The 14,024-nt window shown below is 39.7% G+C and overlaps 1 protein-coding gene across 3 annotated transcripts in view; it reads right to left on the bottom strand.

Annotated features, from left to right (window-relative positions):
• LOC137953290 (G-box-binding factor 1-like) overlaps positions 1–14,024 on the bottom strand; it is a 45,618-nt gene that overhangs the window by 15,447 nt on the left and 16,147 nt on the right. For 2 of the 3 annotated variants that reach the window (XM_068800616.1, XM_068800615.1), the window contains 4 exons: positions 10,220–10,330; positions 10,066–10,113; positions 299–388; positions 114–200 (listed from right to left, as the gene is read on the bottom strand). In XM_068800616.1, the coding sequence (XP_068656717.1) occupies positions 114–200; positions 299–388; positions 10,066–10,113; positions 10,220–10,279 (285 nt within the window). In that variant the 5' untranslated portion in view covers positions 10,280–10,330. Of the gene's footprint in view, positions 1–113; positions 201–275; positions 389–10,065; positions 10,114–10,219; positions 10,331–14,024 lie in introns of those variants that run through there. The other variant, XM_068800618.1, reaches the window with a different exon arrangement.

Here is a 14,024-nt window from a genome sequence, read left to right as displayed (position 1 = left end):
CCAATTCTTTTTTCTATAAATATTTCATAAAACATTTCTACTATCTGAAACAGGAAATTCGCATGGAAAAGAAAGCACCATTAAACAAAGCATAGAAATTAGATCTTTTTTACCGGAGCCATGGATGGGTGAGCATATATTCCACCGTGAGCATATATAGGGGGATAAGGTAGAGAGGTCCCATATGGTGACATCAAATGCTGAAATCACCAGCAAACGAGCAGTAAGAAGCTTCACACTCACAAGATGATCAAAAAGCTAATATTTCCACATACCACATATGGTTATATGTTGTCACCTGGCTTCCCCAAAGATAGGGATGAGTTGGAGAAGAAACAGTTGGGGGGTAAAATGCAGGTGAAGGAGCAGCTCCAGCTCCATAATATGCCTAGTAAAAAAAACCCAACTGTAAGCTCCTTACTGTTTACAACAACATGCAGATATAAATGACAACTAGAAATGTTCTCAGTGCTATAAAGATTTATCACTTGAGACATGAAGCATAACTTCTGGGGGGTGTTTTACTACCCACTGACGTGTGCTGTAGGCATAAAGGCACAAATTGTAGGGCCCCAAACATTTAATGTTTTAATATCATCATAGGGGTATAAAAAAGAAGAGGTTGAGAAAAAGAACATTAAGGTATTTTATCATCTGATTTAAGCTTATTTACCTAAATGCTAGTTACTATATCTGAGTGAAAGAAACTGATACAGCAACATAAAATCACATCAACTTCTGTCTATATCAGTTCTACAGCAGAGAGGTCAATGCCAGAGAATAAATGTTTAGCTCCATGGTTGGGCATATAGACTTAATTGAACTATTATAGTCAGTAAATCTATGTCACTAGAAGCATCATTAATTGAAATGAGAGAAATAAAACAGTGAATTCAATAGAGCAGGGTGCAGGATTATAGGAAAGATAGAATATTTCCCAGTAATAAACTCATGGACATTACCACTGAGCAAGACTTAATCTACTTGTAATCAAGTTGGGATAAGCGTGTGGAACCAAACATGTGTTCTTTCTTAGCAACTATTAAAAGACTTCTAATGCAAATGAAGCACAACTTCAAATATTAAATACAAAAGGAAAACATTTGGATATCTTGAACAACATCACTTTACAGTTCATGCATAGCTCATAAAAACCTCACCATTTAGGTGCATGCAATTTATATACTGCACTTCCCATACCCTTTCTTTTTTTTATGAAATGTGATTTTATTAAGAGAACAAAAGGAGGAGCTAACTCCTAACAACTAGAGATTGCAAGGAGGCTTCTTGCTTGGCTAAAACATCAGCCACAGAATTTGCTGACCTCAGAATGAGAGACCAAAAACGGTCAAATAAATTGACAATATCCATAATTTCAAAAAAGGACCACGGAGGCGCAATGGAATTCTCACACCAACCAATCACCACCTTGGAGTCTCCCTCAATCAGGATGGGCCCGAAGCAATGATCGCGGATAACACGGAGCCCATTAAGTAGGCTTTGAAGCTCAGCCGTCGTGGAGTCCGCAATATTGAAAGGGCCGGAGAATGAGACAATCTAGTTCCCAAGAGAATCACGAATCACACCGCCAAAACCTCCTAAGCCAGGGTTACCGAAAGAAGATCCGTCAAAGTTCAAGTTAAGGACACCAGCAAGCGGCGGGGTCCACTTAGAAATAACCGGGGGCTTCGAAGAAGTGTGGAGCTCGGCAAGACACCTCCAATTATTTCTGATGGAAGATCCCTAGAAGGGGGCAAAGGCTTTTCAAGAGTGAAACCAAGTAACAATATTGCCTGAGATGGTTTCAATGACTCTATCTTGAGTACTGAACTTGGCATTGAATCTTCTTTGATTGTGTTCTAGCCAAAGGCCCCAGGGTATGAATGCGGAGAGGGCAGAGATCATCAATTTTCCAAGACTGGGGACAGGGGTCCCTGCAAGCATTCGGCAAGCAGCGGCCAAATCTTCTGAGAAGTAGAGATGGAGCCCAATTCGGTTAATAATCGACGTCCAAATCTCCCAAGAGAAAGGCCACAAGAAAAGCAGGTGACTAACAGTTTCTTCATTGGCATGGCAGAAAGGGTAAATAGGGTCAACCCCGAGCTAGCCACGAATTCTGAGATTATCAGCTGAGAGAATCTTGTTGCGGCATGTACTCCACATTGTTAAGAAATAGTCCCACATGGATTAGTGAGTACAAAGATCTTGAGTTTATTAGTTGGGAAAGAGGTTTCCTAAGTTGACTAGTCATTTTGGGATAGGGCCTTGGACCCAATTTAACATGGTATCAGAGTAGGTACTCATATGTGGGCCTGCACCTAAAAATTATCTACTTGTAGAGCCACAAAAGAGAGCCTACACCTAAACTATCCACTTGTAAAGCCACAAAAAAAGGCCTACACCTAACTGCCTACTCCTAAATTATCCACTTGTAGAGCCACAAAAGAGGGTCTACACGTGAGGGGGAGTGTTAAGGAATAGTCCCACATGGATTACTGAGTACAAAAATCTTGAGTTTATTTGTTGGAAAAGAGGTTTCCTAAGTTAGCTAGTCATTTTGGGATGGGCCTTGGACCCAACTCAACACACATGAAGAATTTTATTTTAGGGGGGGCGCTAAGATGCCATGTGAACTCCACTGCATGCTTGGGACCACGAGTAATCCCGCCTCAAATAACAAGGTAAGCGAAGGAGACAGAGAAGGAGCAACTTTTATCTGGCCACCAGATTAATTTATCTGATTTGTTAGCTTGAATTTTGGTTGGTTGTGAAGCGTCCAAAATGCGCTGGCTTCAAGACCTTCAAGTTCAGATAGACCACGATGAGGTTGAATGTTGCATCCCCCATTATCGGCGACTTCAGCAATGGTAATATTCCTTAATCTTGAAATTCTAAAGAGGCTAGGGAAAGTGTTCTGAAGAAGCATATCACTCAACTACCAGTCTTCCCAAAATTTGATATGATGGCCATCACCCACATAGAATCGGACTGCCGATGAGAAAATTGGAGTAAGGAGATAGAGAGATCTCCATTTAGATGATAATTGCCTTCTGTTTCCCCCTTTGGTTCACCAATTCAAAGTAATACCGAGCTTGGATAGCACCATATTTTTCCAGAGGTTTGGAGCAGATGAGTTGAGTCTCCAAATCTATTTAAGGAGCAAGGCACGGTTCATGTCTTTGGTAAGTGTTAGGAATTAAACGCCCTAATTCCAAACTAACGAGACCAATAATAATAATCGCAGAAAAAAAGAAAAGCAACCACAAAAACAAAAAACAAAATTTATAAAGGTTCACCTCAAGGTGAGACTATGTCCAATCTTTTGCCGCTGCAGTAATCCACTATGAAGATGAAATAGATTACAAGAAAAATCGCACACTTACAGGTGTTTCTCTCTAACCTCTCGGGCTGCAACTCGAGATGTACCTCGGATTAAGATGATAAAACCCTAATAGCGGTACCCCACAATTATAAAGAGAAAATTAGGGCAATCGCAATACAAGAGTAAAATTCCCAAACTACCCTTAATGAAACAACAGTCAATATATCATGGATCGGACAAGGACTTCTCACCCCCCTTCCAACCCCCACGCCAACCTTATCGTGAAGGTTGATCCACGACCAACTTAGCATAAGGCGTTAATTAGACTCCACAACTTAACAACCTCCCACTTGGAGACTAATCCATCATCAATATCTCCTTTGCAACAGCAACAACTTCTCAATCCTCAAAGAGAAGTCCAATTGAAGTTGTGTCTCGATCGTAATAGTCTTTGTCAACATATCAACCAGATTTTGACTCCCTTGAATCTTCTCAAGTGCTAAGACTCCATCCTCCACAACCGATCTGATGAAGTGATAATGCACCTGTATGTGCTTTGTTCTGGCATGAAAAACAAGATTCTTTGCTAAATGAATAGCACTCTGACTGTCACAATACATCACATTATTTCCATGTTTGAGACCTAATTCTTCCCAAAAAGACTACAGCCATACCATCTCTTTGCTGGTCTTTAGATAGCCTAAAATGACTAGCCAAAAGATTACTCACTGGTTTTGCAGCATTCATGTTGAATCTACTCAGCACCTTTTTCACATATTCTTCTTGTGACAATTTCAAGACATCAGTATCTCTAGTAATCCTCATCCCAAGGATTTGTTTTGCAACAACCACATCCTTCATTGCAAACTTCTTCGACAACTCCCTTTTCAAATTGTCTATTTCCTGTTTGTAAGCACCTGCTATCAACATGTCATCAACATATAGTAGTAGAATGATGTATGAGTCATCAAGCTTCTTCACATAACAGCAATGATCTGCCTGGCACCTCAAGAAACCATAACTAGTCATAAAGGTGTCAAACTTCTTATACCATTGTCTTGGAGCTTGTTTAAGACCATACAGGCTCTTTTGAAGTTTGCACACCATTTTCTCCTTTCCTTGTGCTTTGAAACCCTGTGGTTGTATCATGTAAATTTCTTTCTCTAAATTACCATGAAAAAAGGTTGTCTTTACATCTAACTGCTCTAAGTGCAAGTCTTCATTTGCTACTAGTCCAAACACTATTCTAATAGTAGTCAATTTCACTACTGGAGAGAAAATCTCAGTGTGGTCAATGCCTTTTGTTTTTTGAAAGCCCTTTTACCACCAGTCTTGCCTTGTTTCGCTTGCTGCCATCATGTTCGTCTTTTATTCGGTGCACCCACTTATTCTGCAAGGCCTTCTTCCCTTTTGGTAGCTAGGTCAACTGCCATATTTGATCGGATAACAATGAATCCGATCAAACATGGCCAATTCCCACTTGATTGATTCATTAACTTGCACGGCTGCCTCATAACTCTCTGGTTCACCTTTATCAATCAATAAAATATAATTCAGTTCAGGGGAGTACCTTTGTGGTGGTCTGCTAGTTCTGGCAGATCTCCTGAGTTCAGTCACAGGAATGTTCTGATTGACTTCTGGGGGTATGTTCTCTTGGTCTTCTTGAGCAATATTCTCCATCTCAATAACTGGAAGATCTCTCAACTGAATCACTTCAGACTTCTTGTCTTCTCACTTGTGCTCTTAGACTCTGTTCTCAACCTGTCTTTATACAAGGCACCTTCATTGAAGATCACACCCTTGCTCCTGATCACCTGACGACTTTGGTCATCCCAAAAGCGAGAACCAAACTTGATACCACCATAGCCAATAAAGAAACATATCTTATATTTAGCATCAAGTTTATTTCTAGCAGCAGAATCAATATGAATATAAAAAACACAACCAAAAACTTTCAACAAAGAAAGGTTTACCTCTTTACCGCTCCAGACCTCTTCTGTTATTTTGCAATCCAATGGTGTTGAGGGACCTCTGTTGATCAAATAGGCAGCAGTGCTAATAGCCTCAAACCAGAACATCTTTGGCAATCCCGCATGTAATCTCATGCTCCTAGCACGCTCGTTCAAAGTTCTTTTCATCCTCTCAGCCACACCATTCTATTGAGGTTTTCCAGGAATGGTCTTCTTCATCTTGATTCCATTATCAGCTTGAAATCATCATCTATGTATTCTCCCCTATTATCTGACTGTAGCCACTTCACCTTCAAATTTGTCTCATTCTCAACCATTGTTCTCCATCTCTTGAAGGTATCAAAGACATCAGATTTCTTTTTTAGGAAATAAACCCATACCTTTCTGCTTACATCATCAATAAATGTCACATAGTAGTTAAAACCACCAAGGAAAGTAACAGCTGAAGGCCCCCACACATCAGTGTGAACCAACTCCAATTTTGTTGTCTTTTGTTTCTTTTTCTGCTTGCCAAAAATACAGCCTTCACACAAACTACTGTTTACAGTTTTCAACCCTGGTAGCTTCCTTTGGATTGAAGCACTTTCATTCCCTTCTCACTCATGTGATCGAGCCTATAATGCCACAAGTTAGAATCAGTAACAACATAAGCAACTGCACCCGTGTCTCTGCAACTGGAAGTGATGTAAAGAGTTCCAGTTTTAACTCTCCGTGCAACAACCATGGATCCCTTTGTGACTTTCTAGGTAGCACTATTAAAAGTCACATTATGACCTTCATCATCAAGCTGCCCTGCTGAGATCCGATTACGCATAAGTTTTGGTACATGTCTCACCTTGTGAATTTTCCACACTGACACGTGTGACATCCTCAAACTGACATTACCACAACCGACAATATCCAAAGGTTCTCCATCAGCAAGATACACCTTCCCGTGATCTCCAACAACATAATTCTCCATGATCTCATGATATGCGATGGTGTGAAAAAAAAACTCCTGAATCTAACACCTAAAAGTCAATAGGGCTATCAACCGACCAGAGTAAAGCATCTTGTAACTCTTCAGTCACCGCATTTGCAGCATCATTTTTCTTTTCATCCTTCTTCGGTGCTCTACAGTTCTTCTTTATGTAACAAGACTTGCCACAATTCTAACACTCAAGATTCCTTCCAAATTTGGACTTGCTTCTACCATTCCTTGACTTCCCTCTACCATTGCCCTTGTTGGAATTTCTTTCGAAGTTCCTGCCGCTAGTATCGACACTTAGGGCAGAATTAGATGTTGACGATTCTCCAGAGTCATTTCTACGAACTTCTTCCGCAAGAATGGTATCCCGAACATCATTAAAAATTAACTTCATGTTGCCTACAGAGTTGCTGACCGCAGCCCTCATAGGCTCCCAACAATTTGGCAAAGACGCCAAAAGAATTAAAGCACGAACCTCATCATCAAATTTAATTTGAACGGATGTCAATTGATTAACAATCGTGCTAAACTCATTCACATGCGATGCAACTGATGTATTTTCTGTCTATCTTTAAATTGAATAGTTTTTTCATGAGATGTACCTTATTATTTGCAGAAGGCTTCTCATACATGTCAGACAGAATCTTCATCATCCCCATTGTGGTTTTCTCCGACGCGACATTGTGAGCAACTTTCTTTGACAGTGTTAATCGGACTAGTCCCAACACTTGTCTATCGAGGAGATTCCACTCATCATCTTTCACACCTTCTGGTTTCATATCCAGAAGTGGTGCGTGCAGCTTTTTACTATACGGATAATCTTTGATTTGCATCCTCCAGAACGCAAAATCCATACCATCAAACTTGTTGATCCCTAGTATCGATCCATCTCCGCTAGCCATTGCTCTCAATCACAAACCAAAGCTTTGATACCACTTGTTAGAAATTAAACACCCTAATTCCAAACTAACGAGAAATAAAAATTGCGGAAGAAAGGAAAAGCAAGCACGAAAACAAACAACAAAATTTATACAGGTTCGCCTCAAGGTGAGACTACTTCCTGTCTTCCGCCGATGTGGTAATCCACTATGAAGATGAAATAGTTTACAAGAGAAATCGCACAATTACAGGTGTTTCTCTCTAACCTCTCGAGCTACAACTCGAGATGCTCCTTGGATTAAGATGATAAAACCCTAATAGGCGCCTCTCAATTATAAAGAGAAATTTAGGGCAACCGTAATACAAGAGTAAAATTCCCAAACCGCCCTTAATGAAACAACGGTCAATATATCGTGGATAGGACGAAGGGAGGAGGGCTTCCCGCCCTCCTTCCAACCCCCCACGGCGACCTTACTGTGAAGGTCGATCCGCGAACAACTCAACATAGGGCGCTAATTAGGCTCCACAACTTAATAGTAAGTAGGATTCCAAGACCTCCAAGGCTCTTTGGGAGGCAGACTTCCTCCCAACTGACCAAATGGTACTTGAAATCAGGGCTGCTTCCTCTCCAGGGAAAACGCTTCTTCATCTTATCCAGTTACTGACAAACAAAAGTTGGGCAAAGCAGGAAGGATAAATAATGGTTTGGAATGCCAGCAATGCATGATTTTAAAAGGGCCAACCTTCCGGCCTTGCTTAGTAACTAACCCTTTCAGGATGCAAGCCGCAATTCCATCTTTTCAATAATTGGAGTCCAAAGGGTCTTTGCAAATACGGCCCGTGAACAGAGGAAGACCAAAGTACGTACAAGGGGTGGAAGAGATCAAGCAACCAAGTATTTCCGCCATTTCTGAGAGGGAGTTTGGGTTGATATTGAACCCAATCAAGGAGGTTTTACCCCAGTTTACTGTCTGACCTGAGCAGATTTCGAAAAGTCCCAAAACCGCCTTTACTTTTCTTATGTTGGCCATTGTTCCTGCTCCGAAGATCAAGGTGTCATCCGCATATTGAAGGACAGGGATATTGAAAGCCGAGGAACTGCTGGTTAGATGTAACCATCCACACTCTCTGGCTGAAAATAGCATAGCAGAGAGGAATTCCGCCATAATGTTGAAGAAGAGAGGGGAAAGAGGGTCTCCTTGTCTCAATCCCCTCGAGCCATTAGAGCATCCGTAAGATGTACCATTCAAGACTAGAGAATACGTTGCGGAGGACAGGTAACTCCTAATCCAATATCTCCAACGATCTCCGAAGCCCATGCAGGTCATGATGTCATCCAAAAGGACCCAGTTTACCCGATCAAAAGCCTTTTCTAAATCCAGCTTTAGTGTAAACGTTGGTTCCTTTGAATGAGTAAAATGATCAACAACTCATGTGCCGCCATAGTGGAGTCCAAAATGTTTCTACCCTTCAAGAAAACACTCTGACCATGGTTGATAACTAGAGGGAGCACAGTTTTAAACCGGTTTGCAAGGAGTCTAGCAATAATCTTGTAAGTGCTCGAGATCAGACTGATAGGACAAAAGTCACTCGGGGTCTCAACATTTCTCTTCTTGGGGATCAAGGAGATAAAAGAGGCCCCCATGCTGCGAAAGGAGATGCCATTCTTAAAAAATCCTTCAACCATCTTATAAATATCTCCCTTGATAATTGGCCAAGCACGGTGGTAGAATTCACCATTGAATCCATCTAGACCTAGTGCCCGGTCACAAGCCATGCCCATTACTGCCTTTTCAATTTCCTTCTGAGATAAAGGAGCTTCGAGAAGAGATGAAGCAGAATGAGGGAGGTGGCCAAAATGAGGTTACTGAACTTTGGGTCGATTAAAATAATCATCAGTGTATAAATCTGTGAAAAAACTCAGCAGCTCATTAGTAATTTGGATCCTATCCGATGTTACCTCGTTATTGATGCATAAAGAGGTAATTCGGTTGGATCTCTTCCTCGTCGATGCGAGGGAGGGGAAAAATTTTATATTGGCATCTCCATCAATTAGCCATTTAAAATGGGCTCTCTACATCCAGCTGATTCTTTCCTGAACTAGGATAAATTGCAACTCCGTTTGAAGCAAAAGGAGAGTAAAAAATTCAAATTGAGTTAGATACCTTTGCTCTTCTGATGAATCCAGCACGGTGATGCGGTTGAGGAGAGAGGATTTTTTATTTCTAGCTGATTGACGACGTCGGAAGGACCATTCCTTAAGATTCTTTTTAAGGAGCTTGAGCTTTATCGAAAGAGACCACTCTGGTCTACCCCAAGCCAGCAAGCTAGACCACCAGTTTTTCAAAAGCACATCAAAATCAGCATCCGAGAGCCATGTGTTTTCAAATCTGGATGTGAGGAGAGGGGGGGGGCCGGCGCTCTTCCGCACGAGGTGGATATTAGAATGGGCCAGTGATCGGATCCTACCCGATTGAGGACTCTTCCGAAAATATCATCATAAAGATGAAGCCAATTTGAATCGGCAAGAAAACAATCCAACTTCGAGAGGATAGGATTTAGGACTCTTTTCTTAAGTCATTCTTGCATTTCAGACCTTAATAAATGACTTGCAAAAGTTTCTAAACATTAGCCATTTACTTTAAGGTGAGAAAAATCAGAGCCCCTTCTCTTGTCCTCCTTGTTTATGACCATGAAAAGCTAAAAGTTTATTCTCAGTTTGCTGCATTGATCTCAACTATAACAAGTCTTCTTCAATTGACTAAAACTTGCAGCTTTTCAAACTATTAATGGCTGCCACTGCTTATGACCCAGCGTAGAGTAGAAATGTTTTAATTATGGAAAACAAATAGAGCAGAGGTACACATTCGACTAATTTATGAGAAAGAGATATATTCTAAGACAAGCAAACTTGTTAGATAACTAACCGGTAGTGGAGTTGGCCAGTCAGGATATGAAGGTGTAGTTGGTAATTCCTGCAAGGCAAAACAGAGTCTCAGCATTTCTTCAGCACAATAACAACAAAACCAAAGAGAATCTTTGTGGCAGAGCACAAGTACACGGACAGACAAATAGCAGAACCTGAGTTGTGGTAGCGGGTTTGGAAGGCTTTGCAGTTCCACTTTCTTCCTTGGACCCCATTTAGCATAGTCCTCACAAAACTTTGCAGCTAAATTATAAGACCAGTGCTTCCTGCAGTAAGTTTGATAAAATTTGTAAATAAGCACGTAAACATATGAGAATGACTCATCTTGAATGTCCATGCTACAATATTTCAGACATACAGATTACAACCAGGTTCATGTCAAACAAGATGCACTGTGAAAATTAATAGATTTGAGGGAAGAAAATGAAAGAAATAAGAGAGGAGAAGAAAAAGACAGCAAGCAGCCTTGCCTACGTTGAAGTTCGTTCCAGAAATGCATGATTTCCTTCTTTTTATTTCAGGATTTAAGTGATAATTACAAAAAGGATAAAAATGCCCCTAGATACAAAAATCACATATCTGCTAAAATACATCTCTGATTTGAATGAAATTTGAACCACAGGCATACGAAAACATTATCTATCTAACAGATATAAGCAAGGATAAAACATCATATAAAAATGACCAAAATACCCTTGAACTGGTATTTTAACAATTCCCCTCAAGTTGGAGAGTAGATATCAAACAAATCCACATTGTCACATAAGGACACATGTTTACATCTTTCTAAAGGCTTGGTAAACACATTTCCTAACTAATCTGAAAACATCACATATAGAGTTACCACCTTCTCTTGCATAACCGCATGACTAATAAAATAGCGATCAACCTCTATATGTTTAGTTATCTCATGGAATGCAAGGTTGCTAGCAATGAAGATGACAGTTTCATTGTCACACTTCATAAGTATAGGTTCTTGTATATGGAAACCAAATTCAAGAAGAACAAAATTAAATCCACATAAGTTTACTAACTGTGTAAACCATTGCTCTATGTTCCGCCTTTGCACTCGACCTAGCCACAATTATCTGTTTCTTACTTTTCCAGCTTACCAAGTTAAGTCCAACAAAACAACAATAGTCTGATGTAAAATGTGTCTGCATTAAAATATCCAAGCACATCTATCTTTCCATTATGAGTATACAACAAACCTTTTCCACATTCCATAAAAAAAAAAAAAAAAAAAAAAAAAAAAAAAAAAAAAATTCTGGTGTACTCTTCATATACTTTAAAATCCTCCAAGCAACTTCTAAATGCACTTTCTGAGGATTTTACATAAACTGACTCATAACTCCTACAACAAATGATATATTCGGCCTGGTAACCATAGCATAAATCAATTTACCTACCAAGCATCTGTACTATATATCCAGTCCAATAACCGTAGCATAAATCAATTTACCTACCAAGCATCTCTACTAAGTTTTGTCCTTGAGAGTAGGACCTTGTGAGTCATAGAGATTATGATTGACTTCCATGGGAGTATCTACAGGTTTAGCACCCAACAGACCATATTCTTATAGCATATATCTAATACATATTATCTTTGCAAGAGAAAAATACCTTGTTTACTATGAGAAAAATTAACGCCACAAAAGTACTTTAGGGAGCTCAAATCTTTCGTCTGAAAATGTGTAGCCAAGTACTTTTTAACTTCTGCAATGCCTTCAAGATCATTCCCAGATAATACAATATCATTAGACATAGACCACCAAGATAACCACACTAGTCTTCCTCTAGAGTAGGAAATAGAATGGTCACAATAGCTTTTGTAAAACCCAAACTGAATATCTACTGTACTAAACTTCTCAAATCATGCCCGTGGACTCTGTTCAAGTCCATAAATAACCCTGTACAGCTTACATACCTTCCCTGTTTCCCCTTGAGCAACATACCCAAGAGGTTGCTCCATATAAACCTCCTTATGTAAATCACCATACAAGAAGGCATTTTTCATATCAAGCTGAAAGGGAGATCATCCTTTATTAACTGCTACAAAAATCAAGATATGTACAGATGTAAATCTGGCCGTAGGTGAGAATGTCTCAAAAACATCAACACCGAAGGTCTGTGTATATCTCTTTGCCACCAGTCATGCCATGTGTTATTCAATAAAACCATTAAAATCAAATTTTATGGTATAAACCCAATGACACCCCACAATAGCGCTACCTTGTTGGTGGATCACATAGACATCTTGTTCCCCGAAACAGTAAAACACTCATTTCATCATCCACAGTCTGTTTCCACTCAAGAGAACACAAAAACATCCTTCATTGAACAATGGATAGTGGAAGTAGACAAGGACATAGCAAAGGATTTTAAAGGATGGGGAAAAGAAATCAAGAGACACATATTTTGAGATGGGATGAGAAGTACAAGACCGTTTACCTTTCCGAAAACTAATAGGCAAACGCATATCTGAGAGACACAGACCTGCAGGCAAAGAGGAAGACAACTGATCGAGAGGAGAGGGCTCAATAGCTATATTTGTTGGAGGCATTACTGGAGCACGAGGACATCGACTGAGAAGAACCTGATAGAGTGGGTACATCCAAAATATCTATAGGAATTGTCCAAAGATGTTTCATAAGAAACAAGAAGCTCAAAGATGATGCAAAATATGGAGTAGTCACATAAGCTGACAAATATCTTTCATCGAGCAGGGTCATAACATCTATACCCACTTTACTGATGAGAATATCCCAGAAAGACATTTGATAGACCTCGATGACAACGTATCAACTGAAGTCCCAAACATGTGAACAAAACACGTGCACCCAAAAAATAAGGAACAACAACAAACAATTTACAATTTGATTTCAAAACCTGTAGAGAAACTTGACCATGCAAAACAGAAGAGGGAACGCAATTAATTAAGAAACAAGAAGTCAAAACTGCATCCCCCCCAAAACGACTTAGGTACATTCATATGCAGTAACCATGTCCAAGTAACCTCAAGAAGGTGTCTGTTTTTACATTCTGCCATCCCATTTTGTTCAGAAGCATAAGGACAAGACGTCTGATAGGTAATACCATGTGAGACACAAAACGATGAAAACTTGTGATTAAAATATTCCAATTCATTATCAGTAAGAAGAACATGAACACAAACATCAAACTAATATTTTATTTCATTAAAAATTTCAAGAATACATCAAACACTTTGGATTTCCTATTAAAAGATACACGCAAGTTACTCTATTGAAATCATGTATATACGACACAAATTACTTGAAACCAAATGGACTAGGAATCCGACACGGACCCTATACATCAGAATGGACTAATTCAAACAATTTGGTGCTATGACTAGAACTAACTGGGAAATTTGCTCATTGATGCTTTCTCAACTAACACTTGTAGTGAAAGGAAATATCTGCTTCCAAATAAGAGAAAGAATGACATAGCTTAACTAATGATGGATGTCCCAAGCATAGATGCCATGAGTAGGAAAAATCAACAGTGGTAAGTGCCACAGCTCCAGGAACAGAAACATCATCCAACAGGTAGAGCCCTCCCTTCTCATGTCTGGAACCGATCGTCCTCTTCGTCTACAAATCCTAAAAAACACAAGTAGTAGGCTAAAATGTTAGTGGACAGTTTAAAGACTTGGTAATATGACTTACAAACAAGAGATTGACTGGAAAGTTTGGAACAAACAAAACAAAGTCTAAAGACATTTGTCAAGTAGTACGAATAGTATTCATCCCTTGAATGGGAGAGGTGGACCCATCAACTAAAGTAACTCGGCGATATGAAGGAGATGGATTAATGGACTGAAATAAGAGAACATACCTAACATGTGGCTATAGGCTCCTGAATCAATAATCCAACTATACTGCCATTGTCGTACTTGTAGAGGATGAAGGATGAGAATCAATAGTAGAAGTAGTAGAT

This window comes from Aristolochia californica, unplaced genomic scaffold (assembly GCF_029961685.1).
Source record: "Aristolochia californica isolate CCGP_79_NKW_82.1479 unplaced genomic scaffold, dmAriCali1.0.hap1 SCAF_16, whole genome shotgun sequence".
NCBI lineage: Eukaryota > Viridiplantae > Streptophyta > Magnoliopsida > Piperales > Aristolochiaceae > Aristolochia > Aristolochia californica.
The sequence above is the reverse complement of the archived record's forward strand: the minus strand, read 5'-3'. Positions and strand labels throughout refer to the sequence as shown.